Genomic DNA, 19,570 nt, shown 5'->3' with positions numbered 1-19,570 from the left:
TTTCTAAAATTCAAGACGATTTTGCTTCTAAGTGTGTCTGCCAGCCACTCTCTTTTTAAAGTACCCACTATCTATAACTTTTTTTCTCCCTCTCTCTCCCTCTCTCTCTCTCTCTCTCTCTCTCTATATTTCTTTCTCTTTGCTGTTTTTGGTATCTGTCGTTAAAGCTGGCCACAAAACTAATACATTGACAATGTGCTTCCACCTGCGTAAACATGTGTGTGTGTGCGAGTGTGTGTGAATGTGTTGGGGAATGTGTGTGTGTGTGTGTGTGTGTGTGTGTCAGTGTGCTTGCAGTTGACTATGTACCCAATGTTTGTTACTCTTGTTTGGCCCCCATACAAAGATATATGGCATCTGCCGAACGATGCAAAACATGACTTTTCGAGCAGACAAAAGAGAAGGCAAAATAGAGAGAGATGAAGACAGAGATAGAGAGACAGAGAGAGAGCGAGAGAGAGAGAGAGAGAGAGGAAGTGTGTATTTGGAATGTCTTTGACAGCTTTTGTTATTGTTGCTATTATGCATTTGGAAGAATGACACTTATTATGAAGAAGAAAGAAAGATGGGAGAATGCCAGGAAATTGCATTTCTCCATAACAAGCTCATTGAAGTCCTTTGTATTCAAAATTATTGTTGAGCATATTATGTGATAAGCTAGACAAGAAAGAGCGATAATCCCAGGAATGTCGCAGATTACATGCCCTTCTAGACAAGAATAAGTCTGACAAAATAAATATATAATGAATGATGAATGATCGAGATAAGAAATTATACGAATTATTTCTATTCACTATAAGCATAAGCGAAAAATGCTGATTAATTAAATATATTTCTTAAGTTTTTCCACTTTCAAAAAGAAGTCAATAAATTATTTCGTTTATTAAAATTTCAATTCGGTGGTTCCCTCTTAAGGGTCTTTAATGATGTCTTCGATCGATTTCGACTCGTTGAGGCTATTGCTTTAGTTTCGATCACGGAAATGCGACTAATTATTTGTTTTTGCTGTTCTCGCAGTGTCTCGACCGAGTTGCGTTTGGTGTTCACATAGTCGATAGTTCTGTCAAAGTCCTTCAGCAGGTGGGGATAGCAGAGCAGGGTTCCCGAGGTTTTGATTTTGTTTAGCTCCCTGCACAGCCTGATGTGCCTCAACTTGCCGTGGTACATGAGATCGTGGAAATGCCGTCTAGATTCCTCGCATTCCTTCAGCCTGGCCGCGAGGCGAGAGTAGGTCCTGAGATTCATGTGCTCCTTGCACTTGAGATGTGCCAGTGCATGGACATCGTATCTGGCTTTCAACTTCAAGCGATTCAGCTCAGCACTCCGCTCTGCAATCTTACCCACCAGCACTTGGACAAGCGTCTGATTAGTCAGATAATCCCGCATATAGAGTCCACCCCCAAGATTTTCTAATTCCTCCGATTTCTACAAAGACGCAGATTAAGCAAGTCAAGTTGATGCACTCAGAAAAATCAATTGAATTGAATTTAGGAGAAGCCTTTCTATTTTTTAATAAAATGTTTTCTTGTTTTTTGAAATTATTTTTAAAAACAAGAAAAGTGATCAACTTTTTAAGGCGATTTTCAAAAACTTACATTTTGTATGTCGGCATATCGATGCTGCATGTGGAGCAGCTCGAGTTGCATGTCGCATAGCTCGTTCCGGAAGCGATCCATGCCATTGAGGAAGTTGTTCATCATCTCCTGCAGATGGACATAGTTCTCATTTGTGAGCAGCGTCTTTTCGATGATTTTCTTCAAGTGTAAATTCTTCTCCGCAGCATCGACTGTCAAACTTTCGACTTTCTGCTGCAACTCGTGGCACAGAGTTTCAGATTTATGCATTGTGGCATCCTCCAACTCGAGCAATCTGTCCAATTCGATAAGGCTGCTTTTGTAGCGCTGTTGATTGATGGCCTCAAATTGATTGGGGTTGATCATGTCGAAGGCTTTCCTGCGACTGAAATAATCCTTGAGTCCCAGCTGCAGGTTATCATTGAACCAGAGCTCCTCGTCAAGCTGGTGGCTCAGCGCGATTAGTTTTTCCATCAGTTTCTCCTTATCCAGACGGTGATGGAGCCCCAACTGCTCCACCCCCTCCTCCTGCGAGTTTCGTTCACATTTCTGCACAACTTGTTCGATCAGATGTTGTAGGAATAACTGACAGATTGTTGTGGCCATCGTTTGCGGATCCTGCGGCGTTTCCTCAGTCAAATTTAAGAATTTCACATTGCTGTCATAAATCCTGATACGTGTGAAAGCTGAGGCAATGTCCTCTTCCCCCATCGATGCCACAGAGCGCTGATCCCAAGCACTGTCGCTGTCACTGAAACTATCCAGCGATGGCAGCGAACTGCTATATGTGGCATCCCCTTGCTGATCTCCAGTCACTTCCTCCTCCACTTCATCAATTGATGCGGACTGAACTGGTGCCACAAAATGTCCCTTAAGATCGGAGACCTCTTCCTTTTCCCCTTCCCCTTCTCCTTACTCTTCCCCTTCCTCTTCCTCTCTGGGTTTCAGCTCGACTGACGAACTGGTATCGGATAACTCATTAATATCTGGTATTTCCTTTAACATATCTAAAATCGCATTTCTTCTGTCCATCGGCTGCAGGTAGACAATTTGTTCCTTTTGCTCGGCAATAGATAAATCTGAACGCTTATCCTCCTCATCCGAGTAGAGCAGTATATCGGAATATGTTTTGGATTCCTGCAAGACTGGAACTGGTTCCACAACTGGTTTCTTTTTTACCCGCCACAGTTGGGCGACGCGTTGAATCGAATCCTTTGAATGTATCGATTTCGAGTCACTCGAGTGCTTCGAGTGTTTCGAGTGGGATGATCGAGATATGGTGCTATTGCTGCTGACACTCCTCGAAGACATTGTTAGCGAGAGATGGGAAAAAATGCTCGTATCACTCAATCTTGAGCCGCTGGATTTTTTTATCTTTAACTTGGTCGAAGCCCTGCTAAGTTTACTGGATGGGTTTGATAATGATTGAGCTTTACTTGAGACACTTGACTTGCTTTGCCCCTTTGAGTCTGGGGTTTGCCTCAACTTCTGCTTCGGTTGTTGCCTTGTGAGATCCATGATAGATTCAACTGCTTGCAATTTTCCGCTCATTTTGGTGTAAGTAGTAACAATGCCAAGAAACACACAAAATATATAACAAATACCAAAATGATAGAAGCAAAAATGTGTTAAGTAAATGTTCTAGTTAAAATTAAAAAAAACTTAAACATTGAATGCAAAAGTAGCCAAGTTTTATTCTCTTTTGTTATTCAATTAAGATTCAGAGTAGCTGAACAGCCGCTCAACGAACTAGAATTTAACTGGAACACTGAATGGAAAAGTTGAAAGTATATTTTTTAAATTAAGATTGCAATGTGAATGCAATTTTGCGCAATTAACCAAATGCTGCGAAAAACTAGTTTTAAACTCAAGCGAAATGAGCCAAAAGCCCAAAAACCACACGATACCCACTAACAATATTTTGTGGCACTAGACACACACACACGTCGCCACACATGTAGCAGCCGAGCTCAGCCCAAGGTAAGCAGAGACGACCACAAGGACGACTCCCTTTCCTGTTTCGGGCTTCCTTTTTTCCTTTGACTTGCTTCCTTTTTCACTAGCAAGCTGGCTGACTGACTGACTGACTGACTCGACTGGTTGACTTGTCCGTCCCTGCTGTGTTCCACTTTCAGTAACTGTTCGGGAGTCAGGCCTGTTGTTGGTTAATATCATCACTCATGTATGTCGCATACTAAAGAGAATTTATCATGTCTGCTGCGGCATACCCGTAAAAAAAACAACAACAATAAAAAGGGTGGGAATCCAAACGAAAACAGCAGCAAAGTTAGTAAAGGCAGCAAAGGCAGCAAAAGCTGCAGTTGCAGCAGCTCTCGAACGGGTCTCGCTGCTGCCATTGTCGCTCAAGTGTTTCGGCAGCTCAACACTCGCTTCCTTTTCCTCCCTCTCTCTCCCCCTTCTCCTCTCTCTCTCTCTCTCTCTCTTCACCTGTATATCCATACACATATATGTACAAGACAATATGTACACTCAAAAAAAAAATTGCCCTAAAATATAATACTAAAAATATTTTCTGATTACTTTTTTTTATTGCTTGTAGATAAACGAAAATAAAATTCTTAAAATACTTTTTAAGATTACAAAATAATTACATAATACATACAAAATACATAAGGGTTTTTGGAAAGACAAAAAGCCACCCCTTCCATTTAAAAACTCTACTTTCTGATTCGTTTTTTCTGAGTGTATGCTGTATAGTAGATGGCACTCTGCACCGGCTTGAGCCTGTGGCCTTCATCTCACCTGCTGCTACTGCTGCAACTGTTATTGTTGTTGTTGTTGTTGTAGCTGGTGCATATTCGGAAATTCGTTTACGTTCTGGTTGCCCCCATCTACTAAGTAGATTTGGTGCTTAAATATATCTATGGATACCTGCATGCTGCAGTCAGCTCGTTACAGCTGCAGCGTATGGGGAATTTTCTCCTGTTCCCTCCTCACCCTCCCCACAGAACTCTCTCTCTCTCTATCTCCCCTCCCTCTCCCGATCTCTCCCTGATAGTTTAGCTTTTTTTGGGGTCGTATTTTTTGGCAAATTGCCTAAAACTTTCTTTATATTTGATGTAATGAATTCCTGACGTGCTGTCGCCGGTCTCGTTCACGTGCAAAATGTTTTGCACTAATGCAGACACACACACACACACACACACACACATTCACACACACACCACCTACACAACTCCGCCCTTCCCTAGACTATACCTATGGACACAACACCTGCATTGGCAGCGACAAAGAATGCGAACGCTAAGCAAAGCAACAGTCACACATTGCGTATGCGTAATGTGTAACAGATAGATGCACAGCTGTGGACAAAATAATAGCACCACTCTCTCAAGCAATGTTCTCAAATTAGTGAATTTAGGCAACTTGTAAATACATATTTAAAAGTTCAAAAATACTCTTAAGAAAAATGAGAAAAATCCATAAATTTGTTCATTGCTTTCAACTCTCTTAAATTCAATTAAATATTAAAAGAAAATGTGGAAGAAAACAATCATAATTCATTTAACTTAAAGTTAAAGAGCATAATTTCTCAAATCAGCTCATAATTATAAAAGCTGGAAATAAATAAACTATTGCCACAAAAAGAATGGTGTTATTTTTTTTCGCTACTTTACAATTGGTAAAAAAGATATATATACGTATATATATACATATATTGAAAATAATTCCAGTAGCAGTACTAACTTTAATTTGTAGGCGGAATATTAAAAAGGACAGAATGTTTTTTGCATTAGTAAGATGAAAATGTCGTAGTGGTGCTATTATTGCTATCACAACTGTGTAGAGGTGTGTGTGTTTGTATGTGTGCTGGCCACATGTGTACGCATGTGTGTGTAAGTGTGTGTGTGTGTGTGTGAGTTCCGCTTCCGCAATTAAAATGTTGATTACATGAAGTACGAGTGCCGCTTGTTTGTTTGCCGCTGCTGTGGGCGCCACAAAGGAAACGGAAATTATGTGAATGCGGGTGCTAGCTAGCGCTTAGCTCAGCTTCAACACCAACTCCACCAACTCCACCACCAACACCACCAGCAACCACAACAGCAACAACAATAATCTGAACAATGCCATTCTCTGACGTCTCCGATAAGATTTGCCAGGTCTGCTTTTATGTCCGACCCTCAAAAGTGGTTCACAATTAACTCTGCAAAACGAGACAAAGCTAGCAATAAACAATTTCCCTGAAAATCGACTCTCTGAATTAAACAAAAATGGACAGCTCGACAAAGAATTTATGCTCAGCTTTTAATATAAATATAGCCAGAAAATACTTAGGCAAATGAATAATGAAATATCAACTAAATAACAAACAATCTGTGCTCAGCTCTTAAAATAACTCAAAATTTAAATTTTAAATATCATTTTAATTTTTTAAAAGCTTTCCTTTCCTTTGTGGATGGTCTCTAGTCCACAGTAAATAAATAATTAAAATCAAATATAACCAGACTAAGTTCTTAGACAGTTTATGCTCAGCTATTAATATTAAACACTTTTTTCAAGTGAACAAAAAATAAGTAACAATTTATTGGCAATACATTATTTTAGTTTTTTGCTCAACTTTTCAAATAAATTATTATTTTTATTTTATTTGTAAATCTAATTGGTATATTTCAAAACTCAATGCAGAAATAGAAAAAAATAATTAATTACAAAACAAAATTTGTATATGCGCAGCTTTAATATTATATTCACTTGCACTGTAAATCAATGCATGAATTAAAAAATAAATAAATAAATATATCCAAAAACGTTTACAAGTTTTTTAATTAAATAATTTCCAATATTAAAATCTGCATTCCGAAATCAGCATAAATTTCAATGGTGCTCAATTCCCAAGATAGGCAAAATAAATGAGAAATGTTACATTTTTTTACAGCTGCTACTATTTTGAAGGCCAAATGTCATTTAAGGGCAAAGGTCAGGGGCATGCAACAGTCTGTTGCTCAAAAAAAAATCCAAAGCGGGGCAAATTCGATGAAAAGGCGCTTGTCAGACAACTCGCATTGCATGGTAATTAAATCAATCATACGCCACGTATAGGCAGCAAAACGCGCAACACAGCGCAAAGCGAAGACACAGATTGGGGCAGAGACTGCGCCAGTTAATGGGGCAAAGAGTGTGGCAGAAACTGTGGCAGTGGCAGACACTTGCAAATACTCACGCGACGGCGCTTAGCATAAATGAATATTTATAATTCAGTGTCTTGGCATTGCCCCCAAGCCTTGCCACCTTACCACCTTGCCACTGCCCCCAAGCCTGCTTGCCCCCTAAAGATCTGCAGAGTGCTTTTGAGAGTGCAAAAATATTTTTTTCCTCTTTCTTTTTTTATGAATATTTATTTGCTTTTGAAATCGAAGTTATGCATTTGTTACTGCCACACCCCGCTCGCCTCCAAAACCAAGCCCCTGCCACCCTGCCCCCCTGCTCCACTTGGCCATTATTGCTGAGGTCGTCAAAGTTTTGCCCTTTGCGAGTTGTTGTCTGAAAGGTGCGTAAGACAATTTAATTTATTTGACGCATTAAAGCAAAAATATTAACGCTATAAATCAATAAAAATCATGCCGCAAAGTGCACACAGTGGAGCAGGGGGCAGGGGGCAGAGGGGGATGGGGCGCACAGAAGTTTCTTTTCTTTAGCAAAATATATATATATATATTTTATTTTTATTTAAGTATATGGTGGAAAGTTCGTTTCGCTTGCCTTTTTTGTGTTTTTCTTCTTTTTTTAGGCAGAACTTCTATTAATTTATGTGGCATTCGGAGTAGAACCTTTGCTGAGCAGCGAACAGCATTTTTATGACAGTTGCGCAAGTTATAAGGCAAAGTCAAAAAGTTACTTTAATGTTATGGGCCCCTAAGGGTATTGCACTTCATAATATAATCCCATATATGTATATCTGATTTCCATTCGAAGTAGCCGCCATGCTCAATAAATAAATCTATATTCAAATGGAGAAAGAAAAGGGTTGAAAAATTTGCGGCATTTCATTTTTGAGATTAAAATTCACTTAATTACTTGACATTTAAATAGGCTACAGAGTGCATGCTGACTACTGGATACCCTCTCTGAATATAGAGAAATCTAATCATTAATCATACGCACCGTTGACCAACAGAAATAATTTTGTGTATGTTTTTGATAGTTGTGCGAATTTATTGAATGCACAATTAATAGCAATTATTTGATTTACAGCTGACTGGAGTATATATAAGCAACTTAGAGTGCTTAAGTTGTGTGTGCACGACTAGCAGATACCCTGCTTTTGAATTCCTCATATAAAAATATCTTTTAATTTTCAAAAATGGTCGGATTGTCTACACAGACAAGCAGGAATATTTATATTTATTATTTATTGTTTATTATCTGTTATTTATCATTATTTATTATGTGTTACATATAATTTTCTATTTGTTATTTGTTTACTATTTATTTATTTTAAGCTTATTATATTATATATTTTATTTATTTATTTTCACAGCTTAGCACAACTTAATCATAATATTTGCTGCCATTTTTAATGCTTTCGTATCAGAATGAAAATTACCGACAATTTGGTGAAATGAAAAATGTGCATTTGGTTTTTTGTTAGTCAGTCAGTGGGAAGACCACTTGTAAATATAAATATATATAGAAAATTATCACAATATTTAATGAGGCAAAAAACCAAAAGCCAACTGAGGCAACAGCAACAAAAGTTGCCCGCATTTGTTGGGAATTTAAATGTGCATAAAATGTGTGAAATATGACTTTATCTTTTCGATGCATACAGCAAATATAGTAGAGGAGGGGGGGAGGGGAGCGGGGAAAGGCGGATCGTCAGTCAGACAGTTAAATGGCTAAATGACAATGTAAAATTGCAGCTGCCAAATGCGAGCAATAATTAAATTTTGCTTGCATTACTTTTTTTTTTGCACTAAAAATTAAATTTCATGCATTCTTTCTCTTTTTTTAGCTGTTCAAAAATAAATAGGTAGAAAAAATAGTAAAAAAAAAAGGAGCAGCAGGATTAAAATAAGCTGCGCATTAATTAATTATTATATGTGTGTAATTTGAACTTTTTTAACTGCATTTTGTGTGTGCTTCAAACTGCAATTCTTTAATTCTGGGTTTTATTCAGGCAATTTTAGTTTGAAGCATTTTTAAATGCTTGCAAAGGTGTCCAATGTTGTCGAAGGACACTTACACCCACACACACACACACACACACAAATATATATATATATTTTTTTTATATATATTTACTTCAGCCTTACAAATGCAAATTGTGTCCGAAAAGGGTAGTATAAAAAGTAAAGAAGTAAAAAAAAAGAAATGGAGAAGAAACCAACGCTGACCAAGGCTGCCAGGGATGTCAAACACATCCTGGCAGGAGCAGCAGGAAGAGGAAGAGTAGCAGCAACAGCAACTTTTGGGTCAATGGCATTTAACTTCATTCTTGCTGCAGGATTCGACTTCTTCTTGGACGAGAGAAAGACCAGCTGTGCGAATCCTTTTTGCATAGTTTCCCATTTCTCGTCGCAGCCCAATGAATGCAGGTCCTGCAAGGGAGCTGAGAGGATGAGTGCTGAGGGGATTGGGGCAGCTGGTTGCAAGGGGCTTCTTCTATGTGTGTGTTTAGGTAATGGACCAGCTGAATGCTAAGTGGCAAATAATGCGGCTCTCTGTGTTTGGCTTAACAACTGCCACAAAGTAAACAAGGCAAATCAAAGAAATTAAATTAAATAAATACTCCACTTAAACCAAATCTATTTCTTTTTCCAATGCACAATAAAACTCTCACTTTGTTATTTCTTAAAGTTATTTTCAAAAACTAACAAAAAGTCTGCAAAGCAAGTCAAAGAAATTTAATTAAATGAAAACTTCAATGTTGATTTTCTATTAATTCATTTGCGAACCAAAAATAATTCTTGGAACAAAATATATTTAAATTTACCCTGTCAACGAAAATAGCCAAGGATACGTTAAATTTGTTAATTTTTGAGTAAAACAAAGCAAGGCAAATCAAAGAATTAACTAAAGTAATTTCTTTAACTATTAAAACAATAAATATGTAATTATTACTTCATCATTTTCTTGATTTTTTGTAAATTATCTTAAGTCTTGCAACTTTGAAACTAAGAAAAACAGAGGCGACAACGGAGCTGGGCAGAGGCATCAGGACTCCGTCAAGCCAGATACCTCTTGGGAGGCTATAATCGTAAACGATTTAAGCAAGTAATAACCATGGGGAAGAACAGGCTAAGGATACTCACCGGTCTACGGACAGGACATTGTAGACTAAGAATTCACCCAACTAAACTAGGTATTTATAGCAGCGAACTGTGCAGGATTTGTGACGGCGAGGAGGAATCCTCAATGCATATACTTAACCATGAAAGGATGCATTATTAATTTATTTTTACAAGCATAAAAAATAAAATTAATTATTCAATTTACAATTTGAAGAAACTTTTTAATTTATTCTCTATTGATGAATCAGTCAGATTTATAAAAATTTAGCAAAACAATACAATAATTTATGCAAAACATAAATAAGAATTGAAAATAATAATAATAAAATGCAAGTGGTGAAATAAAAATCAAGCGCCAAATAAAATCCCAATATTTTAACAGAAGCAGCGTAGAGCTTTCAGCGCCACTGTTAACTAACAGCGGAGCACTGGCACAGCGCGCGAGAGCATAATGCAGTCGCTGAGAGAGAGAGAGAGAGCGCGCACGAGAGAGCGTCAGCAACCGACCGGCAGAGAGCGCACTGCATGCTCAGCCCACGCTCGCCAGCTGTCGCTGTTCGCTGCACTCTCCCGCATGCGCTGCACATGCACCGTGTGGGCGTAGTTCCGTCGTTGGCCACTGGATGGCGCGCCAGAAGCTTGCACAAGAAATGTGAAATTTTTTTTAGTTATGATTTGCACGCCAAGACGAACGCACGTCGTTTTCATCGAGCGCGCGTCTCTCAAAAGCTGAAACAGCAAACAGAAAACAGACAAAAAACCCGAAAGCGAAACGAAACCAAAGCGAAAACGAAACTGAAAACGAAACCAAACCAAACCCAACGACAAGTGAGACACACTAACACACACACACACACACACACTAACACACACATGCTCATCGATGGACAAGGACTAAAAGTTATTTCGTGTTAGTTTTGCCATAAAAAAAATAAAATAAGAAAACAAAACAAGAAAAGAAACACCACAAAAGGGAGCCAAAATAAGTGTTTAAAAAGAAAATAGAACAATTCAAGTTAAATAAAAAACAAAGTGCAACTTTCGAGTGCTTGAACAAATTGTGCAAAATAAATATAAAAATAAAAAATAATGTGACAAACATTTTGTTTGGTTGTTGTTTTTGTTGTTGTTTGCGGCGGTTAAATAAATTTGAAACATTTAAGAGTCTAAAGAATGTTAAAAATAAATTAAACTATTTATTTATTTATGTTAAAATGGGACTAGCAAAAATTAAATAATTATTTTTATTTGAAATTACAATTCGTTTATTGGTTCATTTGTATTAAGATTTAACATTTCAAGAGTCGAAATATTTAAAATAAATAAATGTAAATAGCTTACAACTAAAATATAATGCTTCTGTTTATTTTCAATATAATGGAACCAAAAATTCAAAAGTTTAAATACTTAAAATAAATCAATTTATATCGATTAAAATTAAAATTAATTTATTTGTTGTTTGAACTGAATTAAAACTATAAATACATATAAATTAGTTTATTTTTAGCTTAAATTAAAACGGAATCTTTCAACAGTCAAAACAGTGTTTAAAATAAATGAGTTTATCTTGCTGAAATTTAAAAATAATTGATTTGTTTATCATTAAAGTGAAGCGAGCGGAAATTCAACATAAATACATAAAAATAACTTAATTTATTTTTTGCAATTAGCTTATTTTTTTTGCATTTGGTTTTTTTTATGGTTTATTATGCCCATTATAATTTTTAATTATTTTTATGCCATGGCTCTAATTTAAGCTAATTAAGTTGCCTTCCTTCAATTGTCCACGCTGCGCAGTCTGTCTCTGCCTCTGTCTCTGTCTCTCCTTAGCCCTGCCCATTATTCCGACCCACTCACAGGCGCTGTGTGGTTTGAGTCTCTGCTGTGTTTCGTGCACATAAATATTTTGCTGCATATTTTTGGGCGCGCACTCACTCAAAACAATGACGCGCCGTTTTTTATTATTATTATAATAACGGCACTTGTCTATTGCCAGCTTTCTGCTTCTGCCTCTTCTTGTGGTTGTTTGTTATTCTTTGCTGCTCCTCTTTATTATCTCTTTTCTCTTGTTGTCGTTGTTGTTTGTTTTTGGTCCATTGTTTGGCAAACAACAAATTGACAGCAACAATTCTTAAACATTGGCAACTTTTTTGTTGTTTTGAGAGAGTTTGTAAAAAATTTGACAATATTTATTTTTATGCGTGTTTTGTTTTCATTCAACATTCATTGTTGTTGCTGGTGTTGTATAAAAACTTACATTGACTCTTGTTAATCGACTTTTTTTGTTATTGTTCTTTTCTATTCTGACCTGACAATAATATGCCATTGTTCGATTTTAATAAATGTTTCACGATTTGTTCACTCTTTTTGACTTGAACTCATTTTAATTGGCTAGGCAAACAAATAGAGTTATTTAAAAAAATGTTGTGTTGATATGAAAATTAATGTGACACAAATGGAGTAAAAAGTTTAGCTTAATTTATTTATTCAATTTGTGATAAGATCAACTTTCTTTAACTTATAAAAGAATAACAGTTGCCCCACCTTAAACTATCTTTAATATATTTAATTTAGAAAACAAATGCTTGTTGCATCAGAGCGATTAGTAAAGGTTTCCGTTTTTGGCTTAGAACTTAACAATTAAGCAATTTAAAATTAATTAAAATCTGCCAAACGGCATTCAAAGAAGACTTTCTACCCCTGATTTTTTTTATTATTATTTATAATAAGAGTTCTTGTGTGAAAAACTTTACTACCAACCAAAATATCCCAGCTAAACCAAAGTATTTTTCTACTCCAAGCACTTTGAGCCAACATGTTTTGCTTTGAATTAGTTTTTCTTTTTAACTGTTGTAAGTTTGTTTTACTCTGCATCTCTTCTTTGCGTTCTACCTCACTCTCTCTCTCTCCCCCTCTCTTTCTTGTTAACCATTTACTTTTCTTACGAAGTTACTAAGGCTTTTCAGTTTTTGGTCTGTTTGAGATTTTTCTGGGTTTCCTCAATTCTGGCATTAAATGTAAACCATTTTTCATTTTAACACACCAGAGATATTTTGTACTTTATTTTATCTTTTTTTTTTCTCCTTTTTTCATTATATATTTTTAAATATGCATTTAATTTGTAACTTTGATAATTATTTAAAATATAGCTCTACATTTTTATTTTGAAAAAAATTTTCATAAACATTTGAAGGTTTTTACTTTAAAATAAAATGTGAAAATCCACACTTTAAATTTAATCTAGATTATTTAGAATAACAATCTATTATTTATTTCGTCAAACCCTTTCTAAAAATGGTGTACACTTTTAGTACCCTTCATGCCAATTATGGTTAGTTTATTGAATTCAAACTGTAACGCGACGTATTAAAAATAAAAGCACACTTATATTTATACTAAGTATAGATGGTTAAAAAGTTAATGACATTTGTTTAGGGTCGTTGTAGATTTATTTGTATGAAGAGAGGAGAAATGAGGAAAGCAGACGCTGCCGCTAATCATGTTTGATGGGCACTTTAGCTTTGGCTATTGGGGCACATGTGGGTCAGCGGCGCGTGTGGCATTATTCTTATTATTATTACTATTATTATTATAGCAGACAACAACACCAACAACAACAATGACAGCAACAACAACAACAACAATTGACAACAGGCTCAATTGCCTCGTTGTAAACGTTGCCCGTTAGCCGTAAATCAAATGCCTAGAGAAAGGGCTGAGGGGGGGAGTGGAGTGAGGCGGGTTAGATTTTGAATTTATGTTGCATGCGCCTCAATTCACAGCAGCCAGTTGCTGCCACTGCTGTTGCTACTGCTGCTCCTGCTGCTGCTGTTGTTGCGTCTCCCATTTAGTCTGTGCTTTTGCTGTTTGTAATTAATCTTTGGCCAAAATGCTGCAAAATTTATGTCTTTAACTTGGCTCGCTTTTAGCCGTCTGTCTCTTGGTCCCATTTTAATAGTTTCGCTGCCTTTTTGTGCTACTTTCTGCCAGCTATTTTTTATACTTTTTTCAGCTCTTTTTCTATATTTTGTTGTACTGTTTTTCCAGCTCGGTTTTCTGCTTTATTTTTTATTTAGTTTTGTTTTCTGCCTAGTGATTAATTGGTCTGGCAGTTTAACCAACAACAAAAATAGCCCGTCAACTCAATATCTTAATTATATAGGTGAATTCTTGCCACCCACAGAAATTAATAAACACATTGCACACACACATCTCACACACACACACCTAACACACACTGTGTGTGTTTGTTTGTTTGTTTGTTTGAAAACTCTCTGGACGTATAAATAATTCCCAGAATTCGTCGAGTGAACAAAGTACAGTGAACCCCCCACTAATCAACGAAGCAACCCCCGAAAAGTGAAAGTGTTTTTGTAGCTGCCTGAAAATGTGTGCATTGGAGCCAGCTTACACACACACGCATACCCCAAGGCACACTCCGGGACAGACTTTGAGGCACACTTTGAGGCACAATTTGAGGCACAGAATTGATCCCAGTAGTCAGGCACATTTGGCGCCGCACCACCGACAAATACACCACCAACAGCAGCAGCAGCAACAGGCTGGCCAGAATGCTGCTAGCCTGGCCAAAAGGACAACAGCAACAACAACAACAGCGAAAACAGTTAAGAGAACGCATCTGCAGCTTTGGTATTTGCTACATGTGATATTAGTGCTAATTGGTGAGTGAACCCCAAACAACACACAAAACTTTCATTTTTATAATTATTTCAAATGGCCAACTATTAATTCTACACACACCACACACACATACTCCACACACGCACATACACACACACACACACACACACAGACATTTCTTATAGACCCTCAACCACAGCTACCCAAAAATTACGATTAAATGCTTCAAAAGTTTGCAAACATTTGCGCAAATTGAGATGAAAATGCTTACACATTTATGTGTGGAATGTGTGTATGTGTGTGTGTGTGTGTGTGTGTGTGTGTGTGTGTGTGTGTGTGTGTATGTGTATGTGTGTGTGGAAGAGATTGCTCACTTTACATACAAATCCATAATTAATTCCAATTGTTATCTGGTCCAAGATGAAGTTACTATTAAATGCCATACGATTCTATTCAAGCAAATAGTATTTATCAGTTACAGATCAATTTTTAAGCTTAACAAATAATTACAACCTCTCTTAAGACGAATAAGTGTACAGATAATCGAAATATTTGATGTGAAATCACAACATAAATAACTAATTCTTGTATATTATAATTGACTTCATTTAATAGTTTTTAGTTACACCTTCGACACTTAAAAAGAAATGCGCATATTAAATTCGATATTTAATGCATTTGAATTAATAATTTACCTGTGAATAACCTTATTTTCAATAAAGCTAGAATCAATAGACAAATATGAAAGAATGTATTTACAAATTAAAACAAAAGATTCAATGCACTTACGATAAATTCCGTCTCAATAGAACATCAAAGTGCTCGCGATAATTAAGAGGATTTTCCAGAAAGAATCCATTTATGCTCTCCTTGAATCCAATGAATGAATTCAAAAGCCACAACTTTTAATGGAAGCCCCGATATTATAAAGATGCATGAGCTCAATTATAATTGTGGCAATAAGTTAAGAGGATGCGCCCACACATTGGAACATCCTTTTGTGTGCTACAACTAGGAAAAGGAAAAAACTGAAAATAAAAAGCAATATAAAACAATCAACAAATTGAAAGCAAAGCTCAAATAATTCCAAGCGGGCAAAACTGGTACTTAAGTAATTTTGCTGGCTAAGAAAGTAAAAAAAAAGAAGCAAACAACAACAAAACAAATTACGATACGCATGCTGCATAGAAATTAATAAATTGCCTGAAGATGGATAAAAATAAAGTGAGGGGGTGGAGGAGTTGTGGGTTGGGAAAACAGACATTTTCCGAGCATAAATTTGTTGTTGTTGCTGCTGTTTTGTCACTGGTAAAGCGCAAAAAAGTTAAGTTGACATTTCCGCACACAAACAAAGTGAACCAAAGAGCACTGAGAAAATACAAGTCACGATGCTCTTCGTTGCTAGGGGAGAGACAAGAAAGGGGCAGGGGTATGTGAATCGGTGAGGGGGTGAGGTGGTGAGGAGGGGATGTTGCACACATTAAAGCCATTGAGCAGTGTTCGCTTTCATTATTTTTAAATCATATCAGCAGGGGAGAGAAGAGACAGCAACAGGAAACGGATATGAAACCAAGTGATGTTTGTATGCCTGCCACTCTCTCTCTCTCTCTCTCTCTCTCTATGTGTGTGTGCGCGTGTGTATGTGTGTGTGTGTATGGGCTTAATTCAACGTCTCATTTGCATACATTAAAATGTCACATTTTACATGCCGTTTGTGCGTCTCTCGCCCTAAGCCAAAAACGGTAGGCCGTCAGTTAACGTTAAGAAGCCTCCGCCTGTTACACATAAACTACATTAGCAATTGCCAGTCAGCCAGTCAGCCAGCCAGGACGGCAGGACACCCAGTGATCCTACACTCAGCGAAAGGGAATCACCCTGATATTTCGAAAGTTTTTCTTGTTTTTTTTTACATATTTTTTTATATATATAAATAAAAATTGTTCTTGAAATTGCAAAGGTTTGTCATAAATCAACAATCCCAAAAACAAGGTATTTTCTATTTTAAGAAATATCATCATTTTTTAAGGAACGCAGTTCTAAAAAGTAGAACTGTTAATTCGGATTCTTTATTTCAGAAAATGGTAATTACAACTGCTATTGTAGAGTTTTCAGATTAAATTGATTACACTCATAGAAAGCAATACCCTATAAATTAGTTATATTTTTTTTAAATTAAAAAAATCCAATCTGAAATTCAAGACCGGTTTTAAGAAAGCCACAATCTTCAAATTTAGAGATATACTTTTTTTTTGAGAACAATGTGAGTTACCCTTGCCTTCTAAGAGTATTCCAATTTTCTAAATTGTTCCCACATTTTTTCTGAGTGTAGCTGGAAATCGGGAGCAGTGAGCAGGGAGCAGGATTCAGAGAGAGAGAGAGTCGGGGGTGTTGGAGAAGGGACATCTGTGTGCCTCGACGGCATTGCGGCCATGTAAAAATGGCTTAACGCGCAAATCTTTCAACTAAACATTAATCCTAATGGTTTTCAATTTTTTTCGCTTCGCTCTTTTTATTTTTTATTTTTACTCCCGTCTGTGGCAAGTCAACTTAGCAGCAACAGGAACAGCAGCAGCAGCATCAGCAGTCATGCCCCAAACCTCAGTTGTGCCACGATTCCTGTTTTGCATGTAAATACGCTCTTTGATATTGCGACGCATTTCGCATTTCGCCTGCAGCCTGATTGCCTCTGACAGCCACGCCCTCCCTCTCCCCCCTTCGGCCCCATCGTAAACAGGCCCTAAATTGACTGACTCAAATATGAAATTTTAGCGAAATGCGAAAAGGCCAAAAACACATCAAATTGGGCCCATTCTCATTAGACCATCTCATTAATCAGCAGACAGGACCATAATGTAAAAAATAAAATAAAATTTATTAACGATGCCCTTGACTTATTAAGTTGGCCAACTGCTGTGCGCCTCAACGAGCTAATTTCGACTGATACAGCAGACAGCTGGCCTCCCTAATAGACGTGAGCTAAAAGCAACAACTGATTGACTATCAAATACCTCTTAGCCTTATACTAATTTCCATATATTATTCAAAAAGCGTGGAGTTATTTTTTCGTAATTAATGGAAAATATTACACTTTGAACGTATATCCAAATAAATTCTATATACAATCGCTAATAGACTCTAGTCAAAAACATCAACTGATCGACTAACACATACCACTTAGTCTTGGACTAATTTCTATTTATGCTCTAGACTTCTTTGCTAGCAGTCAAACTAATAGCAAATATTCTCGGAATATATCCCATACTATCAAGTTTAAATCTATTCTCTATCCCGAATAGACTCTAGCCAAAAACCTAATCGACTACAAAATACCCCTTAATCAGAGACACATTTACATATTTATTAAAAATGCGTTAAGTTGTTTTTGGAAGTCAAATTTATAGTATATGCTACAGAATATATCACGTGCTTCGTGGAATGTATCTCATCTTAAAAATAAATATTCAAATAAATTAAAAATATAAGAAATATTTATAAGACTCATAAGATTTCTGGGGGCATTTATTTATAAATATTACAAATACCAGTCACATTTTTCAACATATTCACTTGAATTTTTGTTGTTTATGTTTGTGTATTGATTGCACTCTAATAATATTAAAATCTTTGATGGACAAATTGTAATTGAAACTGCAAAAACAAAATATCGGCAACAATTGCTCTTATAATTAATATTTTTTGCGAATATTTTCATTGAATTATTTGCATTGCATTCACTAATAATAAATAAAATATGTGATGATATTCGATGACATTTTTTGTAAGCACATTAAATGGGTCAACAGGGTATAATGGTTTTGTGCAAAAGAAGACATATCCGATGGCCGAACCCAGAAGCCTCAAGAGCTACATACTTTACATTTGTAATATAAGTTCTCGTATATCTCGAGTAGATCAAGTTTATTAATTAAATGGATAAATGTCGCTGTTTTGCGAGTATCGAAAGATATCGATTTCTTATTGAAATAATTTTAAAGGCAGATACTTCAAATGTATATATTATGCACTTCGACATATTATTGACCACCTAAACAAATTTGCATGAAAACAAAAAATAACTTTCCGTTTTGATCTTATTACTATCAGAAGACGACAAAAAATAAATATTTTAACTGTCATATATTTATTAAAATCTTTTGAAGCGGCTTCTCATGGTATGGTGAATGTGAAAATTAAAATTTTAAATAAAGAAATATAAAAACAAATTCAAGACTTGATTTGGGAATTGATGAATCTCGATTTGGCTTTTCAACTTTTCTAAAATTTGAGTGAGCAAAACGCAAGGCAATTGGAATATATTTAAATGCTGCTGCAGGGTATCTTCTAGTCATGTCAACTCAATAGCAGCATGCCTACTTTTTTTATAAGCCCACACACACCTTCTGCGGCCTTTGGGTGTATTGTGTATACTATTTGAAGTACACTTTAGGAGGTCTACTGTGGCACAGTGGAGCTCATCACATACTATCACATTAAATAGGTGTTGTTATTGTTGTTGCATATGTTGTTGTTGGAGTGAAGTGAGCAAAAGGCTCAAGTGGGCTTTTGTTTTGTTTAAATGAAACTGTGTTTTTGCTACAACGGCAAAGCAAGTGTTTTTGTTTTGATTATCCCCCCACACACACACACACACACACACGCATGTGTACAATAGATGATGATAGCTGTCTGATTGCGGGATATGTGCACACTCGCACACACACACACACACACACACACACACTCGCACTCACACACTTCCGTGTTGCCCGTGTGACACACATAAAAAAATATATTTTGAGCCACTAAGCCATTGTTGAAGTTTATCTCTGCATTTGCCAAATGATGGCAACTTGGCTTTTGTTACTGTCCCCGCTTTTTATTTAGATTTTGTTCTGGTTTGCAATTGACATTGACGTCAGCAGCAGGTAGCTTAAATAGAAATACATTTTGGCAATCGCAACGCTCATCAGCGTAATTCCATCATTCATATTTAATGATGACTCCACTAACCACATTTTGATTGTCTTCCTTAGATGTAGTCGTAATGATTGCTCTAGTTATTATTATAATGTTTAATAAGTACTTCAACTATTTTAGAATAAT

General features: G+C 36.3%; 2 protein-coding genes across 2 annotated transcripts in view; one reads left to right on the top strand and one right to left on the bottom strand.

Moving 5' to 3' along the window:
- Positions 1-813: 813 nt before the first annotated feature.
- LOC6562655 lies at positions 814-2,293 on the bottom strand. The gene is made up of 2 exons (XM_032736233.2): positions 1,596-2,293; positions 814-1,425 (listed from the first exon to the last, which is right to left on the bottom strand). The coding sequence occupies exons 1-2, from the start codon at positions 2,283-2,285 to the stop codon at positions 892-894; spliced, it is 1,224 nt and encodes a 407-aa protein (XP_032592124.1). The 5' UTR covers positions 2,286-2,293; the 3' UTR covers positions 814-891.
- An 11,618-nt stretch (positions 2,294-13,911) lies between these two features.
- The window catches only part of LOC6562656, a 38,634-nt gene continuing 32,975 nt past the window's right edge, over positions 13,912-19,570 (top strand). The window contains exon 1 of the mRNA XM_001989351.3: positions 13,912-14,508. Coding sequence (XP_001989387.2) covers positions 14,214-14,508 — 295 coding nt within the window. The 5' untranslated portion in view covers positions 13,912-14,213. The remainder of the gene's footprint in view (positions 14,509-19,570) is intronic.

The sequence above is a fragment of the Drosophila grimshawi genome, unplaced genomic scaffold, assembly GCF_018153295.1.
Source record: "Drosophila grimshawi isolate 15287-2541.00 unplaced genomic scaffold, ASM1815329v1 contig_1377, whole genome shotgun sequence".
NCBI classification, from domain to species: Eukaryota; Metazoa; Arthropoda; class Insecta; order Diptera; family Drosophilidae; genus Drosophila; species Drosophila grimshawi.
The sequence above is the reverse complement of the archived record's forward strand: the minus strand, read 5'-3'. Positions and strand labels throughout refer to the sequence as shown.